The 21,494-nt window shown below is 43.9% G+C and overlaps 1 protein-coding gene across 1 annotated transcript; it reads right to left on the bottom strand.

Moving 5' to 3' along the window:
• Nucleotides 1-1,573: 1,573 nt before the first annotated feature.
• Nucleotides 1,574-20,754, bottom strand: LOC308457903 (O-acyltransferase like protein-like; the record flags this gene model as incomplete). Its single annotated transcript, XM_080972124.1, has 15 exons — nucleotides 1,574-3,387; nucleotides 4,383-4,525; nucleotides 5,049-5,232; nucleotides 8,362-8,491; nucleotides 9,014-9,127; nucleotides 10,313-10,392; nucleotides 10,502-10,667; nucleotides 12,686-12,787; nucleotides 14,001-14,103; nucleotides 15,600-15,770; nucleotides 16,507-16,733; nucleotides 16,844-16,982; nucleotides 18,763-18,841; nucleotides 19,759-19,898; nucleotides 20,673-20,754. The coding sequence occupies 15 exons, from the start codon at nucleotides 20,752-20,754 to the stop codon at nucleotides 3,265-3,267; spliced, it is 1,983 nt and encodes a 660-aa protein (XP_080828250.1). The 3' UTR covers nucleotides 1,574-3,264.
• Nucleotides 20,755-21,494: the final 740 nt, after the last annotated feature.

Below are 21,494 nucleotides of genomic sequence, written 5' to 3'. Positions count from 1 at the left end.
GTGCCAAATTGTGGCCTCGCACAGGTTGCCGCTGAAATTTGAAGACCAAACTGTGCCCCCGGTGCAGCACAGGCCATTGGGTTAGTATCTGAATCAGCACTGGCCACATAACTGGCTGACCAAAAGAAGGGATATAGAAGCCACTGCATCTTCCTATGTAAGTAAAAGCGACTTTTGTTTTGCTTGATATAAACTCCACCTAGCCAGAGAAAAAGATAACACCAAGCTAGAAATCAGGACTCTGCCTCCTTGACAACTCACTGCCTGAAGTCCACACTGTCCTGTTCGCACCTCCAATCAATGCAGGCTAAGCACACGGGAGAAGATTGTGCCCAGTTGATCCCACATGCGAAAACCTAAGGGCAAAGTTTGACCTTCACAGGAATGCTTGGCTCTGGGGAGGCGAGAAGGGAATGCTTAATAATGCAGTTGAGAAACTTGTTTTAGTTTTATTTGTTTCGCCAAAGCAACCCACGTTTAAATAGAAAACAAGCTGAAATATGCACTAAGCTGTATCTATTTCCAAAGCCAGTTAGGATGGGCGACAGAACTTTGAAAGGAGAACTGAAGAGGACTGGTGCGGATTGGGCAAAGTCCAGGGCCCCACAGACCCCAAAATGACCACCCAGAGAGTGGGAGGTGATTAGGGGGGCAGCAGCAGCAAACAGGCCCGTGAAAGAACTGCTGGATTAGGCCAAGGGACTGAGCAACGTGTTCTCACAGTGGCCAACCAGACGCCTCCCTCCCCTCCTGCGGTTTCCAGTGACTGCTATTGGGAAAGATACAACCATCATGGCTAGGAGCCTCTACAAAGTTGCCTAATCGTCATCAGCACCTGGGTTAGGATGAGTGTACAAGGGCCCTCTGGGGCTGATGCTAGTCCAGGCATAGGCAAACTCGGCCCTCCAGATGTTTTGGGACTACAACTCCCATGATCCCTAGCTCACAGGACCAGTGGTCAGGGATGATGGGAACTGTAGGAGGGCTGAGTTTGCCTGTGCCTGTGCTAGTCCCTATAGCTTTCTTTCTTTCTTTCTTTCTTTCTTTCTTTCTTTCTTTCTTTCTTTCTTTCTTTCTTTCCTCTTGTGGATAGATAGATAGATGATAGATAGATAGATAGATAGATAGATAGATAGATAGATAGATAGTCGGATGACCAGCCATGTGTGTACCTGGTTTCAAGATGCCCATTTTGATATTTTTACTCTAAAAATATATATTAACCTTTTCTACATGAGTTCGATCCCCATGAGACAGCTGCATATTTCTGCATTGCAGGGGGTTGTCTGAGATGATCCTTAGGGTCCTTTACAACTCTACAATTCTATGGTTCTTCATACAAAATTCCATTTATTCCCAAGGCAATGTGTTTATTAGCATCAGGTCAAGAGGAGCAAACTCCTGTTTTATTCCTGTAGCCAGGAGAGTGCTATGATTTAAATTGGGAGTTTCTAAAGTGGGAGGAAACACCCCCTAGTGAGGGGTGTTAGGATTACCTGGGGGGATGTCTTGCCAAAGGCAAGGTAGTTCTTTTAAAATGAGATTCAGAAGCAATACAAAATACACAAGTGAGTGCGAAGATTAAATATTTTATTCTAAAACAGCGGGGCAATGTATAGAATATCAAGCAAGCACTTCAACTTGCTACTTGGAAGCCCTCAAGAGGCGGCAAAGTGACTCTCCCAGGTAGCCTCAGTTTGCACGGCCCTGCGGCCGATCAGTCCATGCACAAGCTTTCAAGAAGCTCTGCCCAAACCATCTGATTTTATAGATAGCCTGTGTGGTTTCCAAGAAGAAGAAGAAGAAGAGTTTGGATTTGATATCCCGCTTTATCACTACCCGAAGGAGTCTCAAAGCAGCTAACAATCTCCTTTCCCTTCCTCCCCCACAACAAACACTCTGTGAGGTGAGTAGGGCTGAGAAACTTCAGAGAAGTGTGACTAGCCCAAGTTCACCCAGCAGCTGCATGTGGAGGAGCGGGGAAGCGAACCCGGTTCACCAGATTACGAGACTACCGCTCTTAACCACTACACCACACTGGCTCTCCAAGACTGGCTACGTACAGATCATCCATTAGCCACCCCCTCCCAATGCCTCACTTTCTCAAAACAATGTCCAACATCAAAGAAGGTACCCAGCATTATCCTCCCCAACTGATTAAGGCAGCTGTGTGTGGGACTTCACCTCCTCCCAACGTTCTCAGGACATTAAAGACTGTTCTCACACCATCAAAGAACTTAACAAGAGCGAGGGAGTGGGAAGGAACAGAGGCAAGAAGGGTAACCGTGTCAGATCACTAACTCCTCCATACATTTTTGTCTTCCGGGTGCATTCCCCATACAGGGGAGGGCACTAAGACGCAAGCAGGTGGGGAGGTCACTGGAGGTGTGAATGACTTTCAGACTCTGAAAAGTTGGCATCACTGGATAGTGTTCGTTTGTTGAAATCAGTAAGCTAAATAGTTTTAACCGGATTTTGGATAAAATTAATTGTTACTGTTTTGAATTTTATTGTGTTATTATATTCCTTAGTGGGTCATGCAAACTGCTGTTGTGAATACACTGGTACCTCGGGTTACATACGCTTCAGGTTACAGACTCTGCTAACCCAGAAATATTACCTTGGGTTTAAGAACTTTGCTTCAGAATGAGAACAGAAATCGTGCTCCGGCAGCGCGGCGGCAGCAGGAGGCCCCATTAGCTAAAGTGGTGCTTCAGGTTAAGAACAGTTTAAGGTTAAGAACAGACCTCTGGAACGAATTAAGTACTTAACCCGAGGTACCACTATAATGCATTTTATAGGGCAGGGGGGACTGGGGGTGAGTTTATGGAGCCAAGGGGGCGGAGGCCCAAAAATGTTTAGGAACAACTGATTTCAGTGAATTTAAAATGCGGAACTGCATGGGCTCAGAGTATTTCTTTTCTTTTAACTAAGGTTGGTAAACCATTTGTTCACTGTAACAAAGCAGGAATGTAGAAGTAGTTGCAAAGCATGGAACAGCGGCAATGAAGAGAAGAGGGGTGTTAGCTGTGTGCTTCACAATTGGCCATCTAATGGGGAGGCCTGGCCAGACCATTAATTCCAGATTCTGAAATTTCTTAGCCACATCACTCCTGAAGAGCCTGGTTCAGATCTTCATCGTGCAAAAGTTCAGATCTTCATCACTATACAGTTCTTCTGGAGCACAACAGAAGGGCCTCTTCTTCAAAGGGAATGGGTATGGTGGGGAGGGTTAAAGACATCACACCTTTCCTGCTTCCTCCTTCACAGCTGAACCACTTGTCGTTGCACAGCCCGCCTTAACGCTTGCAGAGGCATCTCAACCATCACCGTCAATGCCAGCCCAACCATGAATGTCATCAGGCAGTGTCCAAGGAACAGATAGAACTAAAAAGATAAGTGCAAACGGAAATAAGGGCAGATCTATTAAGCATAATTGTTCAACTGCACACTGAAATGGAGAATGGCTGTATGCATATTGCTGAAAGGGTTTAACATTGGGACATGCCACTGAGGCGTACTGAAGCTCGCTGAGCTTTAACAGGTTGATAATTAATCAACTGGTGTTCTCTGCTAGCTCTCACGTGAGTGTTTAACCTTAGATAGGGCTGCCATACGTCCAGAATTCCCAAGGCATATCCAGGATTCGTACTTCGGAAATTGGGTCCGGGAGGAATTTCCAAAAATTGATTAAATGTACGGGGAAACCCAGGCGTATGGCAACCCATGTCGGAAGTGTGGTTATTTTGATGACTTTCATAGAAAAATAGTTCACAAACCTTCAGTTGTGGAGGTTTTTTTTCCAAAAAAAGGTCAATAAGTTTTGTTTCCAGATTTGAAATATGAAAACTGAGCCTTAGATCATGTGATTAAGGTATTCAATTTTAAATCTCCATTTTGAAAAGGAGTTGCCTCTTAGTCTTTTGTTCCCAGGCACAGCCAGAGAAAGATGTGATAATGAAGCCTCACCAGGAGCTACATAGCCTTAGGCTGGAAGGCTAATGCAAGCTATGGGAGAGACAGAGCTTTGGTCTTTTTCTCTGATCATAATGCAGTTCTGCTGCCAAGTAATGTGCTCACCCCCCAAAAAAAACCATACTAGGGTAAATGTGCATAAAAGTGTATATATTAGTGAAAATAACATACCAAAGTGTACTAGATTATGGAAAACGCTTTGAAAGAATGTGTGTGTTTGGCAAAACTTCACACAAAAATGTGAAATTTGCACGAAAAGGCTGACAAATTTTCAAGAGGAGTTTAAACACACACATACACAAAATTCAAATTGCTGCAGAAATGCAAGGAATTGAATTGAAAATTTGGAAAATCGAGATCCTGAAGAGAACCAAAACTGACAGATCCATCTATCCTTAATCACTCACCATATTCATGTCCGAGTAGTGCATGGACGTTTCTTGAAGTCCATTATACAACAAAATCAACATTGGGTGGACCAAGTAGCAGGCGTAGCTGATTTTGGCAGCCACCGACCAGAAGCCCCATGAAAGCATCCAATTGATGATACCTAAAAGGTAAAGGTACCCCTGACCGTTAGGTCCAGTCGCGGACGACTCTGGGGTTGCAGTGCTCATTTCACTCTATAGGCCGAGGGAGCCGGTGTTTGTCCGCAGACAGCTTCCGGGTCATGTGGCCAGCATGACTAAGCCGCTTCTGGCGAACTAGAGCAGCGCACAGAAACGGCGTTTACTTTCCCGCCGGAGCCATACCCGTTTATCTACTTGCACTTTGATGTGCTTTCGAAATGCTAGGTTGGCAGGAGCAGGGACTGAGCAACGGGAGCTCACCCCGTCGCAGGGATTCGAACCGCCAACCTTCTGATCAGCAAGCCCTAGGCTCTGTGGTTTAGACCACAGCAAATAACAAACTATTAAAGACCCAGTTGTGGTGTAGTGGTTAGAGTACTGGATCGGGACCTGGGAGACCAAGGTTCAAATCCCCACTCCTGTGGGCCAGATGGGGAGGCTCTGAGAGTCACATTCGCCCCACTGCCCGGGCATGAGGTTCCCCATTCCTTCTCTGTAGAGTACCTCCATAGCCTTCCTCACACGCAAAAATTATCCACCCCACAGCGATAGCCCACACCGTCCGGTGAGTAGCTTGGTAAATGGCTGTGGCAGGTGAGTAGTCGAGGGGGTCTTGTAACGTATAGGCCAAAGCAACTACCATAAACATGGAAAACATTGCAGAAAGCCATCCGATGGAAGCCTGCACCTGCGGAAACACGAGAAAGAGACGTTTGATTGCATCTTAGTTCATTAGGACAATTCCACCTGACTCTGGTCATTTTGTCAGATCTGGGGGGGGGGGGGGCGACTTTGCTTCTCTTTCAATGGATTGTTCAGGCCTTCTCTTCTGTGGTGGACAGACTTTGGTAACATCATCATCATCATCATCATCATTATTTTGTGCCCCCTCAGCTCAGTGCCCTTTGCGGGGCAATTGCATGCACTGCCCTAAATCCAGCGCTGCCTCTGTCAACTGTTAGACCAGAGGCAATTTCATCCAGCAGAGCTTTACTGCTTCTGAAGGCAAATGAGCATAATGGTCACAAGTCCAATACATTCAGGATTGGCCCTGTCCATAAGAAATCCAGTTGCAGCAGACTTAACTTAAACTTACAATAAGTCTAAACACTATACACAGAACACCACACCAGAAGGAAAGGAGATAGAAAGAGAAAGTGAAGCCCAGGCTCCTTCTGGCCCTACTTTTATAGTCAGCATGACCTTGACAGAAGAGATAACAGTATTAAGTTTAAGCCAGCTGTACTCCGCTTCTCGGAAGGAATAACCCAAACATCATGAACCTTTTGCTTGTTTCTTTCACACAGAGAAGCTTCCAGAACCCTCGTGGATTAATTAGAATAGGAAAGATCTCTACACATCAGATCAATACTTTCTGCACTAAGAAATGCAAACTGACATGTTTAGATTACTCGGTTCAGTTACTCAGCTTTCAGGCACTTAATAATAAAATATACATATATTTAAGGCCCGCTGTCTTTAATGCTGCATAACCAGTTAGATTAATTGAACAAAATAAACCAACCAATGTAGAGGAGATTTGTAAAAAGTGCTTATTTTATTCCAAAAAACTGCAGATGAAAGACACTTCTCTCTCATAGGAGGGAATTCCTCTTCTAAAACGATGCCTACTATGATATATGCATGCATTACCCAAAATCAAAATAAATTTAGCTTCTTCCTTCATAAATAATAAATAATAAGAATTACTATTATCCCAGCCTCCCTCCCTAAGACAACAAACAACAAAATTGCAAAGACAAAATTTTAACAACATCAACAACAACGTCTTGAAACAGTCACAAATCCTCACAATAGTGTAATTTCAAGGTTGTCAGGAACAGAATATTTCAGCCACCCAATACCTGGGTGAATAGGAAAACCAAGGACCCTCCCTGGGCCTTGCATAATAACCACAGGTTACAAATTTAGGTCTGGGGAAGTGGCATGCAGGACACAAAAGGGAGAGGAGACAAACACTTCTCACCCAGCAAGGCAGCTCCACTCAAAACTGGAATATGACATGGCTGTTTTAAAGACTGTGGGTCCCTCGTGTTTTTATGGTGTTCATTTTAACTACAAAGTCTCCCTTAGATGCTGCAACTGCATCTTGCTCTCCTCTTGAGGCTGCTGCTCCCCTTGCCAAAACCTTCCCCATTTATTGTGTACCACAAAACGCGCCAACTTCTCTCGCTGGCAGATCAAGGCTGCTTTCACTCTCTCTCTCTCCAAGTTGCAGTGGAATCACTTCAAGGCAACACTCGCCCCAGTGGTAATATTTTGCACAGCACTTCCAGGTGGCTTGAATATTTGGAATCAAAGGGGCTCCCTTATTTGTCAGGCCAACAAGCAGTGCCCCAGGAACCCTTCATCAAAGGCTCACAGCAGTAGACTGATGTTGCTTGTGCAAAATGGACTCGTCCCTTCTTGGTTTCATCATATATTGTAATAGCAAAATTAATTCCTTGAGCATGGATCCATCAAGGCACAGGAAGGGAAATACCAGTCAGTCTGGAGGGACCCCAAGGTTTGTGGAAGTATACTTTTTTAAAAAAGAAAAAAAAACCTTCAATTTGTATTTCTGCCTGTGAAGGCAGGGAACCAAAGACAGGGAACAGAATACGAACCAACTTTTGGGAGAGGATACAACATTGGGGAGAGGAGGAATGGCGTATCTTGGAAGAGAGCATGATTGGCTGCTGGAACCCTGAACAGGAGCACTCTGCACTGCAACGTTTTTGTTGCAGTTCCTGCTTGTTTTTATTTTTTATTCCTCCTACTGGAAGGAGCCCCCATTATGGGGATCAAGTCTTAGTGATACCTTTCTGCCTTCTAAAAGAAAAGTGTGGATAGCATGACACACACAGCAGATCATCCACTTGCATTACAGTGGATGGCATTATCCCCCAGCTGTTGGCCCTGTAAATCTGCCAGTAAGGAGGTTTTGACTGACTATTCCAAAGCCCAGAGGATACAAAATCTTTCAGAGCCTTATGAACTACCCTCAGAGCACAAGGGATACCTTAATAACAGTGAATCTAACGTACAAGGAAGATCTTTCAGAGAAATATCCTTTTAAGACCAATGAACTTTAGAAGGAAAAGGGGGTTATGAGAAAGCAGAGGAAAGAAAGAAAGAAAGAAAGAAAGAAAGAAAGAAAGAAAGAAAGAAAGAAAGAAAGAAAGAAAGAAAGAAAATCACACATCTCCACCATCAACTGAGTGGATGGCATTTCAGAGCATGCACAGAATTCCTTGCAGGACAAGATAGTTTGAGAGGGTATTAGTCTCTTGAAGAGCATCTTTGGTCCCCCAATACACATGGTTCCAAAGGAAAGGAGGGATTGGGGTGATACCCCACATATTTGGGGGGATCTGAGACCAACTGAAGCCAGTCTCCCTTCTCAGATGGAGTGGAGTTTGAGCCAATGGTGAAAGAAGCTTCATCTCCAACATGGTTGTGGAGACAGCCAATCAGAAATTGCTCAGGAGGATGGTCCCACCTTTTGACAAAAGAGCTAGCCAGTTCAGACCAGCCGGTTGTTGTAAATTTAAAAAAGGGGTGGGGGTGTTAAACTTGGGGAAAGGATCAGAAATGAAACAACAACAAATGCATTCTCAGGAGAGATCCAGAGTTCCAGATATTCTGAATGGCGCTGTTGGTCATATTGGAATACGACACAAACCTCACCAAACCTGTCCCAGATTTCTTTGGAGGACGCCACTGCAGTTAAAATGGTTTAAAATCAATACACATTTTGTTGTGCAGATAGGATCCCAAATGTTTGTTAAATACGCCCCCCCCCCCCCCCATTTACCTTGCTCCTTAGGACTGGGGTTTGCTGCTGGTTCATGTACAACCCAAGAAGAATGCCAACTAGAAATGGACCGTATCGGCAGTAAGGTTTTGAGTAATACTCTGCGAAATACATCACGGTGGCCGTTTTCCTGCAAGCATATTGGAAACGGGTTATAAAAAGATTATATGGAAGGCTTGAAGGGAGAGAAAGAGCATTAACCGATAACTATTCCTAACTAAAAACATTTGGCAGATGACTCAAATGGAACGATTCTCCTGAGGTAAAATATATGAGAACCAAGTCTGAATGTTGCTGCTGTTAACAAACGTGGCATAACCCAAGTCTTCTGCTCTGAAAGGAAGTGTGATAGCACCACCTGTTTATTTGCTTCTCAAAATTCACAGATTTTGCCTTTTTTAAAAATTGGTTGGGAGAAAAACACATTAGGCAGATGAAGTGAGTCAGTCAGATGAAATCTCCATTAAGGGCAATTGTCTTCTCAGGGTGCTATTCTAACTTCTGTTTCCAAAAATTCAAGAACCTCCGACATACCCCATAGCACGCAGAGGGTTACTTTCTCTTGATTAATTAGATTCCTGACCGCGCTTTGGATCTCTCCCAGCATATTATTGTGACCTATTATTGAAGGGGGAAGTTTCCAGAACCTTACCTCATATCACGAGGATTTGCAACAGGAAGCCTGTAGAATGATGACAGCAGGGCTGTCACTGTAAAAGTCGTCAGGAACAGCAAAGTCCCCAGAATTATAATTCCTTGCTTGCTCCTGCCAAAACAATAGAAATATAAGCAAAAATAGAAATATAAGCAACAGATGGGGCCTTTTTGGGGGGGGGGGGACTTTACATTATTCATTTAAATGATAAAACACTTAATAACAAAAATCTCTAACCTTTATATTCAAAGGGTTGCTTGAGAGGGCATGTATTTCCCTGTAATAACTGAAGTAATAGTAGTTTTCCAAGGGGAAGCAGAATAATTGACACTCTAATTACCCACAGGCATGTATTCAGCTTGGAAGAAACAAAGCAACAGACTAAATGGGTCCCATTTGGTACAGTTTTCTCATGTTCTAAAACAAATTCACAGAGATACGGATGCTAAAATATAAGGTAAAGGACCCCTGGATGGTTAAGTCCAGTCAAAGGTGACTATGGGGTTGAGGTGCTCATCTCGCTTTCAGGCTGAGGGAACTGGCGTTTGTCCACAGACAGCTTTCTGGGTCATGTGGCCAGCAGGACTAAACCGCTTCTGGCACAATGGAACACCATGACGGAAACCAGAGCGCACGGAAATGCAGTTTACCTTCCTGCTGCAGTGGTACCTATTTATCTACTTGCACTGGCGTGCTTTCAAACTGCTAGGTTGGCAGGAGCTGGGACACAGCAATGGAAGCTATTCGTCGTGGGGATTCGAACCACCAACCTTCTGATTGGCAAGCCCAAGAGGCTCAGATGAACAGGACTCTAATCCGTGCCTCCTATGTGGGGTGGAGGGGTCTTAGATCCCTCTGGTGGCAGCAACAGCAGAAGGCTAGGCAGGCTTTTCTGGAAACTGCCATTCTTCCTTCCCCCACACCCTGTTTTAAATGTGCTATTTATATCTGACTTCACTTAGCAATGGTGTTTTTTTCTTTGAAATGTTTTTTTGTTAACTTTGTTTGTGTTAAATACGTACTCTGTAGTTGACTTCCTTTGCAATGTTTTATTTTGAAATCTTTAAGATAATATTTTAGTTTTCTGTTAATTATGTTGCTTTGACTGTATACTCTATATTTGACTATCTTCAGAAATGTTTGATTCTGGATTGTTTTGTTGATGTTTTAATATGCTGTATACCACTTTGAGGATTTTTCCTTGAAAATACAAAGCGGAATAGAAATGAAATAAATCAAATAAATAAATTACGAGGAAACCTCATGGTGGATGTTCATTGCCGAAGAAATACTCACCTCATGGAAATATAGACCAGCAGAGGTGTTGTGAAATAAAACTGGAAATCATTTGCAAGGTACCACGTCCATCCGTTACACTGAAAACGGGGTGGGAATGGGAAGACAAATGTATACTTTTAATACATATTATTTAAAATATATATTATGACACAATGCCCCAATAAATATTCCATCGTACAGACTTACTGACTCTTGCCCAGCGATAAAGTTGTTGATCAGCAGTAGGTTGGCCCACCACGTTCTTCTACAGTTATCAACCTCGAGTTTCGAGAGCTCCCAAAATGTCCCCCAAGGAGCGACAGAGTAGAAACCGATTAAAAGGCACAAGGAATATATATGGAGTGGCTGAAGCCTACAAACACAAGAGCAGAAGTGGTTGGGTTGCATGCAGGCACACAATTTTCAGCACGTTGTTAAAGAAATTCAAACCTGATTGCATTTGCAAAGCAGACTCTCTTCCCTTAAACTTCATCCCTGCATTCCTTTGCAAGCCCAGCTCAATAGCAAACGGGAGTAATTAATAGTACAGTGGTACCTCAGTTCTCAAACTTAATCCGTTCCGGAAGTCCGTTCCAAAACCAAAGCGTTCCAAAACCAAGGTGCACTTTCCCATAGAATGCAATGCAAAATGGATGAATCAGTTCCAGACTTTTAAAAACAACCCCCAAAACAGCACTTGAAAGCAATAAACAATGTACTGCAGTCACAGAATCAATCAATCAGTAGCTGAACTGGGTTCCACACAGTCACAAAAACACAACAAAAAAGCCGCAAAAACAGAAATGCAAAATAAATAGCAAAAACAGGCAGACCTCAGTGTAACACCCAAAACGGAAGTGTGGCACTCAAAACAGAGCACGTTCGGCTTTTGAAAAAAGTTCCCAAACTGGAACACTTACTTCCAAGTTTGCAGTGTTTGGGTTCCAAGTTGTTTGAGTACCAAGGCGTTTGAGAACCAAGGCACCACTGTATGTCTCTCTTTTAAAAGAGAGAGAGAGAGAGAGAGAGAGAAAGGAAGGAAGGAAGGAAGGAAGGAAGGAAGGAAGGAAGGAAGGAAGGAAGGATCTTTCTTGCATTTAGACTTCCTGGGAATCATATAATTGTAGAGTTGGAAGGGACCGTGAGGGTCATCTAGTCCAACCCCCTGCAATGCAGGAATCTTTTTGCCCAACATGGAACTTGAACCCAAAACCCTGAGATTAGGAGTCTCATGCTCTACTGACGGAGCTATGCCAGGCCTAGTGAAAAAAACGTACTTCGCAGCTGAACTGTTCCATTTAAACCATTAATCTAGCTTCCCTTCTCAGGCGAATGTTACGTTGCTGCTGGAAAATTCAATGTTTTTTAAGTTCAGTGTTTAAGACACAGTTATCCAACGTCATGCCATCCACTAGAATTGCAACTTCCATCACCCCCAACCATTGGCTGATGGGAGTTCTGGCCCAACAATATCTGTAGGGTGTCACATGTGCTATCTTTGGACAACGGTAGAGGCTTCAGGCCCAGGCGCCAAATGCCCACCAGGCCTCTCTATATGGCCCTTGGGTCTCTCCCTCTCTTCCCAGGACTGGCTCATTTACCAGCCCAACTCAATTTGCCTAGTTAGAATGTGTCCTTAAACTGTGATTAAGTCTGTTGTGTGCCATGATGGAGAGTTGCATGCAAGTATGTGCATGGCCACGGCCCAGTATATCTGAAGGAGCGTCTCCACCCCCATTGTCCAACCCGGACACTGAGGTCCAGTGCCGAGGGCCTTCTGGCGGTTCCTTCACTGCAAGAAGCCAAGTTACAGGGAACCAGGCAGAGGGCCTTCTCTGTAGTGGCACCTGCCCTGTGGAACACCATCCCACCAGATGTCAAAGCGAAAAACAACTACCAGACTTTTAGAAGACTATCTGAAGGTAGCCCTGTTTAGGGAAGCTTTTAATGTTTGATGAATTACTGTATTTTAATATTTTGTTGGAAGCCGCCCAGAGTGCCTGGGGAAGCCCAGCCAGATGGGCGGGGTATAAATATTTATTTATTTATTTATTTATTTATTTATTTATTTATTATTTAGTTTTTTTTAAAAAACCCTGCTGACTTCTGCATAGCTGGAATGTATCATACTGCACAAAGGAAAGAGTCACACTCATTGCTGCACCCATATTTGCCTCTGGCTCCACCCTGTGACCCTTGGAAATGGGGCCCTCAGGATGAGGAATGTTCCCCACCACTGGCCCAGGCTATTAATATGCTAATATACCCACAACTCCCTCAAACTCTTAAATAGCAGAGGCAAATTTCACCTCAGGTACCAGCAAGGCTAATGACAAATGACTTTCTTCGTGCCCATTTTGCTGAATGGATCAAACCCTCACAAACGGTTACCGGAAAAATCGGCGCCACAGGTACTTCACTGTGAGGCGAAAGGTGATCCGTTTTTCAGAGAGATTCAATATGTTCAAAAAGGACTGGCAGCTCAAAAAGCCACTGAGGAGAAAAACAACGGAGGTTTAATTGCCCGTTCTAAAATGCCTGCCCTTCAGTTTCCTTTCCAAACAGAAGTATTCAAAGTGACAAACAAAAACAAGCCCCCCCCAAATTAAAAATAAACTCAAAGGCAGTAATACAGGAAAACACACAGCGTTACAATGTTGTAATACCCAAAACTAAATAGCCGGAATGAAGAAAAAAACACACAGTAGACATCACAACGTAATAAGCAACTGACTCAAAATCCTGTTGAAAAATTTATGTCCTCAGACATCATGAAACAGACAAGGAGGAGTCGCAGTTTGTGTGATCACAGCAGTTGGTGGTGAAGGCGCCAGTTCAAACAACCAGGGATCCCACCCAATCCTGGCTGTCTGAGCTCACCAGCAGTCCATGTGATCCCTATGGCAAGGGATCCCATAGGGGCAAGGTGTAAACCCATGGGGCAAGGTGAGGCAGTTGCCTCAGGGCAGCAGGCTCCGGATAGATGGAAGGGGTAGCAGATCTGGCCTCCCTCCATGGAGTCTGCCCTCGGCTTGTTGGCCTCTGTTGCCGCCATGCGCCTTCTCCCCCAGGGACAGGGCGGGTCAAGTAGGTGAGCAGCAGAGGCAGGCAGCATGGACTACCAGCAGGATCTATTGTCCTACAGATCCCGCATGAATAAAACACCTGTTGTTGTCCAATGCTTCTTCAAATAATTACCAGGGAATAATTCTCATGTTCCATCTTTATAGACTTGCAAGGTTCACTACCATGAGATGTTAGATGGTTATTTATTTATTTAAAAATAATAATAGAGGGAGAAAAACGTCTAATAACATCTGACTTAAAGGTAAAGGTAAAGGTACCCCTGACCGTTAGGTCCAGTTGCGGACGACTCTGGGGTTGCGGCGCTCATCTCGCTCTATAGGCCGAGAGAGCCAGCGTTTCTCTGCAGACAGCTTCCGGGTCATGTGGCCAGCATGACTAAGCCACTTCTGGCGAAACAGAGCAGCGCACGGAAACACCGTTTACCTTCCCGCCGGAGCGGTACCTATTTATCTAGTTGCACTTGACATGCATTCAAACTGCTTGGTGGGCAGGAGCTGGGACCGAACAATGGGAGGTCACCCTGTTGTGAGGATTCAAACTGCTGACTTTCTGATCGGCAAGCCCTAGGCTCTGTGGTTTAGACCACAGCGCCACCCGCATCCCCTAACATCTGACTTACCTGATGAGAAAAAATGTGTCAACGCCTAAATAAAATGGTCCACTTAGAGAAAATACGTAAAGAGGGTTTTTAAGCACTTTAGCTTCCCATTCCAACTCATTATCTGTGGTAACATATAAGGGAGAGAGAGAGAGAGAGAGAGAGAGAGAGAGAGAGAAACAGTCAGGAGATATTTGGAAATCTACTTAACTCCAGCATATCTCTGCAAACGAAGAGAAACATGGAACAAATCAGGTCCAATTGTGTCTATGTTTTTTTTTTAAATAAGTTTCCTTCCTCTCACTTAATACATTTCCAAAGCAGCTTACAAATACTAGCAGTTCAAATAATGGGTCTTTGAATGTTCAGGCTATGGCATTCATACTTTATGTTAGGCTACACTTTGCAAATACAGTGCCCTACTGATGTTTTCATGTCTCTTGGAAGCTTACAGGAACTATTTGTTAGACAGAGGATGTTTTGAAATGTTAGAACTGCTGCTCCTCTCCAGCTAAAAGGGATGAGTGTGTGTGCCTGTCTTGAAGACTGAAATATTGGATTGAAATTGGGGCAACCCAGAAAACAATCACACAACCTCCTGTGCCCATTCAAAGGCGAGGAAGAAACGAAACAAAACACACTGTAGTGTGATTGTCCTCCTTGAAGGCTGAGGTGCTGGAATGAAAATTGGCATGTGTCTAGTGTCACTAGATGGAACTAGATTTAGTTATATCTGGGACACTGAGTCAGCAGTGTCCTGTTGTTGGTTTGTTCTTGTTCAAGACAGACAATGAGGTTCTTGTCGAAGTTCTTAACTGCTGTGTCCTTAATCCTTCTTTTACAGAATGCATGTTCAGGAAACCCTTCCAAATTTTATTGATTTACAGCATCTATATCTCACATTTCCAAAATGTCCAAGGCAGCGAAGAAAGACAAAGAAACACACTATATCTCAGAGGTGAGGAGAACTCACGGCCTTCCAGATATTGTTGTACTCCAGTTCCCATCAGCCCTGGCTAACAGCTTCAGTGGATGGGGATTATGGGAGTTGGAGTTCAGCAACATCTGGAGAGCCACAGGTTTCCTGCCTCTGAAATTACACACACACACGAGGGAAGGAGAGAAACACACAGAGAGAAATAGAGGAAAGCTGTGAAATCCTATCAACCAAACTTCAGAAGCAAACAGGTCTTCCACAGTGTGGGGGAAGAACATCAGATTCTTCTCTCTGAAGCAGAGAATCACAAAGTTTTGGTTTGGTCACTGAAAAGGTCCTTTCCAGTTCAAACAGCAGCTCAGCCTCTCTATAATCATTCTTAAAGGACCCAGGAAAGATGTGAAATGCGCTGAATGAGATATATCAAGTGAGGACTCTCGTTGTTCTTTACAACTCTCTATTGAACAAATCTCATTGCCTCTACATAAATGATCGCCCTGTCAAAAAAAAGAAAAAAACCCAAAGCCAGGGCTATTTAGCAGCAAGTCACAGCCCATGAACTGCAATCCCGAGTGTCAAATATGGAATAAAACAGCAGTTAAAATGAGTAGTGAGTTCATTTAGAGAACACTGTGTTTCCTTTAAAACAGGAATATATCTGCCTTTGTAGCTTCAGCTCATACCTAAATTCTGCCACGCTGTCATTTGACTTGTATGCCCAGAAATTACCCACAAGAGACTCAGCGCTCTGATACCATTTAGAGACAAGGAGACTTCTTTACAGGGTTTCATCAGCCAAATGGCTGGGAGATGGTTTTGCAAGGAAAAACACTTCAGAACACAGTCCAAGGTACCTAAGAATATTAAAGCAGCAGAAATTAATTCATTATACCATGTAGATTATACGTGTTCTGCCATGTAGAGTGAAGAAATAGTTCTTTTTCGACAGCATGTACGCACTTAACTCAACGGGGCTTACTTCTGAGTAGACATGCATGGGATCGCATTTTAAGACTGGCAGATGATGGGGGATAATTAATGGACAAACAGCTTCCAAAACAAACAACAGTGCTTTTCTTCCAGCTTCATCGGCTGCAGTTGGAGTCACATCCATTTGCAAAGGGGAAGCCTGTGCAAAGATTATTGCTAGCCCCACAGGACTTCCCTCTTCTCTGCTCCGGAGGGTTGGGGGGAGAAACTCAGAACAGATTTGGGGGAGGGGTGCGAGTGGAGGAGAGATGGAGATGGTTCCTTGGTGCTACACGGAATACAACTCAATACCTTTCAAAATTCGTTTTGGATAGATTGCCACATAGAAACCTGACACAGAATTTTTAATCCTCCTAAAATTATCCTGAACCTGAACCCCAATGAACCCTGTGGGAGGTGAAGATTTCAGGGCTGGCTTTCTCCCACCTCCTTGTCCTCCATTCCCTCTGTTGCCTTTCCTACTATCTCAAAATAGATTGTAATCTCCTCAGGACGGAGACCTGCCCTCCCCACGCCCCGCACTCTGTGATGCTTTCTGCTCACAGTAGGTGCCATAAAAATAATTACCAAAATCACCATTAATAATATTGCAATGCTTACTTTGCTTTGAACCATCAAATGCGGCCAGCGCTGCTGATGCAGATTCATGACTATGTTTCCTCTCTGCTTTTGATTCGCTTGCATCTCTTGCAGCGAAAGATGTGCTCCCGTAATTTGCAGGAGGCAAACCGTCCGATGGCAATTCATTGCGCTTAGCCTTCTCCCATACATCAGCGGTGTAAATGGTTCCGATGATTGGCAAGATGATGAAGGAAACGCTAACGAACCTGGAAGGGAAATAGAAGTTCATTACTGCAGAGTGACTCTCGCTCCTGAGAGGCACGGTCTTCAGGGTCAGTTTCACGGCTGGGCTGAGACGTCCGCCCTCAGTACTTACAAACAAACCGCTACAAACACATCAATAGGGAAAAGGTTCTTAGCGCATCTGGCCACAGTCGGGAACGAGGCCGTTGAATTCACAGCGAACAGAGACGGAAAAGGCAATAGGAAAGAGATGGTCTTGAATTTAAATACACCTGTCAAAGGAAGAATAAGTTAATAATTTCACGGTCAGGACAATGGAGCCTTTTGTGATCACAATTTTTACCAGTTTGTTCAACGGAGTAAATGGAAACATTTGCTCTTTTAAGTCCCAGAAAGTGTTTCTATTCAGCACAAAGGTTTTAATGCACATTTTCCAAAAAATTATAAACTTCTAGTGGCCTTAGGAAATGAATCTCTCACATGAATTCCCTTGGCTGTTTCACCTTCCTTGCAGAAATATGGAAGAAGAGGAGTTGGTATAAGCCCATGAGAGGTCAGTTTAAGGGCCAAATTGCAGGTGACCAACAGTGACCTAGGTCTTAGAACCTGAAGTCTGCTAAATGTTGTTGGACCCCAGTCAGCATGGCCAAGGGTCAGGGACGATGGGATATGGAGTTCTTCAGCCGTTGGAGGGTGACAGGATGGGGAAGGCTAGCATACAGCGCAATCAGAAAAATAAAAGTATCCATTCTCCCTTTCAAAAGTACTTATAATGTTGTTTTTCCTGTTCTTTGTAAAGAACAAAGAGGCCAATGAAAAATGAGAAGGAAGAAAAATAGGAGTAACGACAAGCACATAGCAGGATTCCCCAAAAATAGACCAGAGGCAATTGTATTTCATCCAGCAGAGCCTTACTGCTTTTTAATGGGGGGATGCAGGGGTACTCGTACCCCTAAACATTTTGTGAATCTAAGTTTGGCCTCATTTTGGGGCAGTATTTCAATATGAGTAGGAAAATGAGAGTACCCTTAAACATTTTTTTAAGGAAAAAAGCACTGCTGCTACTGAAGGGAAATGAGCATAATGGTCACAAATCCAATAAATTCAGGATTGGCACTGTTCATAAGAAATGCAGTTGCAGCTTATCTTAGACTTATTTTAAACTTACAAGAAGTTATAATAAGACTAAACCTTAACACTAAGCATACAGAACACCACACCAGAAGAAAGAGATAGAAAGAGAAAGTAAACCCAGGCTCCTTCTATTAATATAGTCAGCATGACCCTGACAGAAGAGATAACAGAACCAGTTTAAACCAGCTGTACTCGGCTTCTCTGAAGGAATAACCCAAACACCAGAAACCGTCCGCTTGTTTCTTTCACATAGAAATAAACCTTCCAGAACCCTCTTGAACTAAGCAGAACAGGAAAGATCTCTACACATCCGATCAATACATTCTGTACTAAGAAATGTAAACTGACAGTTATCTGTGGAAATGGGGTGTTATTTATTTTTAGATAGTAAGCACGGGAGCTTTGAGGGAGAGCAAAAGTAGATCCGTCTAGGTACACACTCTAGCCTGTTTGTTAAACCACAAACAAGGTTTGACTATGGTTTATGAACATCATGCTGGTGCACGAAGTCTGCACTATTCTGCTTCGGGTTGCGCTAGGAGCAACAAACCATAACCCTTGGCTTGCCATGTCATCTGAATGCAGACCCGTGGTTTGTTTCTCTCCAAACTTATATGTTTAATTACCAGATGCATGTACTGACATTAATGTGTCTGTGGTGCGAATGGATGGTGGCTCATGGTTACTATTAGTATTCTCCATATATTATTTCCTTTTCTTTATTTTCTCTAATAATTCCCCCCTTTGTTTTCTTTGTTTAATCTGCAAATAATAAAACTCATGTTAAAAAGCATGAGTGACGGTTTACACACGGTGTGTGAACTCAAGACACGTTTCATAAATCCACACACATTGGATCTTCAGTTTCACCTACAAGATGTTATACAGCAACAAGCAACAAAATCACAGTCAATTTACCTAGCATGGCCAGTGCCGTAATTTCTTCTTCGTGGCAGGAACTGGGGGCACATAATCCATTGTAGTAATCAATTCTGTCCTAAGAAGTAGAATGCTTTTCAGTTCTCTTGTTGCAATAGGTTTAAGAGAAAATAGAGATATTGGCAAAAGTAGACAAATAGAGTAGATACCCAAGATGCACTGATTTCAAGGGCATTCTGGCAAAACTTGAAAAATACTGAGATTCTGCACATCAGCGGGACAAGAAGATTCACCAGAGGCCAGGCTGTCATGAAGCCGGGGACAGTTACAGATCTGCTCTGGGGTTTAAAAGTACAGCCCAAGACATTTTGCTGCCTGTGGTGCAATAAGAAATGGTGCCCCTTGCCCACTCCCTGCCAGTAAAAATGCAACCCCAGTAAATTAAAAAACTAACAATTTGCTGCTCTTCCCTGACACTCAAAATGAGCTGTCTGAGGGGCTGAAGTCAAAGGAGGAAAGCCTGCTAAAAATCCTTCTTTCTGTATAATTATTAAAAGTTACAGGACTTGCCAGTTAGGTATGAATTCCATTTGTATCCTGAGCTTTTTATCCTCAGAATAAACCTGTAGCCTAGAAGGCAGTGCTTTGCTCACGTATGAGTAGGCATTTGAGACCAGGTATTTAAGATTTTAATTTAGCAGAGCTCTAACAAACAGCAGAGATAATGAGTGCTGTTAACTTCCTTAATTTATTTTAGAATTCCTGCCTAATTTTGGATTATACCCTCTCCCCTAGAAGTCCCCCCACTTCATTCCACAATAGTCAGCGTGTGCCCCAACCTTCCAGAGCAGTTTTTAAGGAGTACAGGGTGCGGAGAGGAGGAGACAGGACACTTTCCACCTATGAAATTCCTCAAGGTAACTTATCCTCACCTTAGAATATTACCTCTGTCTTCACCAATTTTACCTCTGTCTTCACATGGAGTCTCTCTCTTTTTTTGCTGAAGAACCAGCCAAACCAAAGTAGGTCACACACCTGCTGTACTTGAAGTTTGCAGTACTGCCCTCGGAATCTTCCGGAAGGTGCCTCAGCAGAAATGCATTCAGTGTAAGATCCCAGTCTGTCCACATTCCCACCAAGGACATTGCTGCCAGGTTTCCCAACAGAATCGTACACTGTAAAATCAAAGCAAGGATGCCGGGCAAACTACTCATGGTCCACCCATAAACTGACTAAAGGAAGGATGCAATGAAAGGAAGGGGGCCAGAGGCATTTGGGGGGAAATGAGAGGGTTCAGCTGCCTGCACCCACCGCTACTCTGCCGAATGCTTTGGTTGGAATGGTCCTAGGTAAAGGTAAAGGGACCCCTGACCATTAGGTCCAGTTGTGACCGACTCTGGGGTTGCGGCGCTCATCTCGCTTTACTGGCCGAGGGAACCGGCGTACAGCTTCCGGGTCATGTGGCCAGCATGACTAAGCTGCTTCTGGCGAACCAGAGCAGCACACGGAAACGCCATCTACCTTCCCGCCAGAGCGGTACCTATTTATCTACTTGCACTTTGACGTGCTTTCAAACTGCTAGGTTGGCAGGAGCAGGGACTGAGCAACGGGAGCTCACCCTGTCGCGGGGATTCGAACCACCGACCTTCCGATCGGCAAGTCCCAGGCTCTGTGGTTTAACCCACAGTGCCACCCGGTCCTACTTTTTACTAATTTGGTTATTTATACTTGCATTATGATACCCTAGGACATGGTAGTTAAGGATGGGTTCCCCAAAGCTGGCATTAGCCTGGGGGTGTAGCAAAGAGCCCTGATTTCTTACATCTGCCTTAGAGAAGAAGTTATGCCTCTCCCTGAATACACAGGCAGACAGATGGAGACAACCACTGATATTCCATCCTAGTTAATAGTTGTGTAGGAAAATGCATCACCTGGGTGATTATTCTTACCCAACTGCAAAGAAAAAGTAACGCCAGTAAAATTCTTCCATCTGGCAAAGAGATTGAGAATTCTGGTGGTAATTAAGACCATGATGGCCACACAAACCCCAACTTCCAAAAGGTGTCAGTCTACCTAAAATGACATTATTGGTGACTGGCAGGACATAGTCTGTTGTCAGACAAGTCCCACCTGGGTCCAAACCCCTTAAAAATGGACTGCGGCCAAATGGTCCCTGTCCCACAAATCCCATCCAACGACTGCTACACGTGAGTAGACCAGAAGCCTGTTTGTAAGCAGGTGTATTTGGATAGACTTAAACTGAAAGGTTCCTTTTTAAAATTTTATTGAAGCAACATTCTGCCTCTTCTGCTTGTCTTCTTCCTTACATTTTTATTATTAATAAACATCATAAAATTTGGCTGGTGCAGTCTTGAGTGCATTTTTGCCAGAGCCTCAGGGTTAGTCTAATCCCGCATGCACCTAGCCCATCGGTCCAGGCTACATTTTTGTATGAGAGGGAGTTGGTTTCTGGAGAGTGACGGGTGAGCCGGATGCTATCTCTGTTTCCCTTTTAAGAATTTGCCTTGGAACCCAGAAAGCATTCCTGCCTGGGCCAAAGTGTTCCTAAGGGGGGTGAGATGGTAGCTTACTTGTGGAATTCAGCCGGAAGATTGCAGGACAAAACAAAAATTACGTAGTTGGTTCTGCCTGTCATTGGCTCTGGCTACAATTATTGTTGGTCTTCCTGATGTTCACTCTAACCTTTCCAATGGACAACAACCACCTCAGCTAATATCCTGATTGCTGCTTTAATTATACGTATTTGAAAT

Source organism: Podarcis pityusensis (genome assembly GCF_964106645.2).
Source record: "Podarcis pityusensis genome assembly, chromosome: 11".
In the NCBI taxonomy this organism is placed as follows: domain Eukaryota; kingdom Metazoa; phylum Chordata; class Lepidosauria; order Squamata; family Lacertidae; genus Podarcis; species Podarcis pityusensis.
Note: the sequence above shows the minus strand (reverse complement) of the source record. Positions and strands in the feature narration are given on the sequence as shown.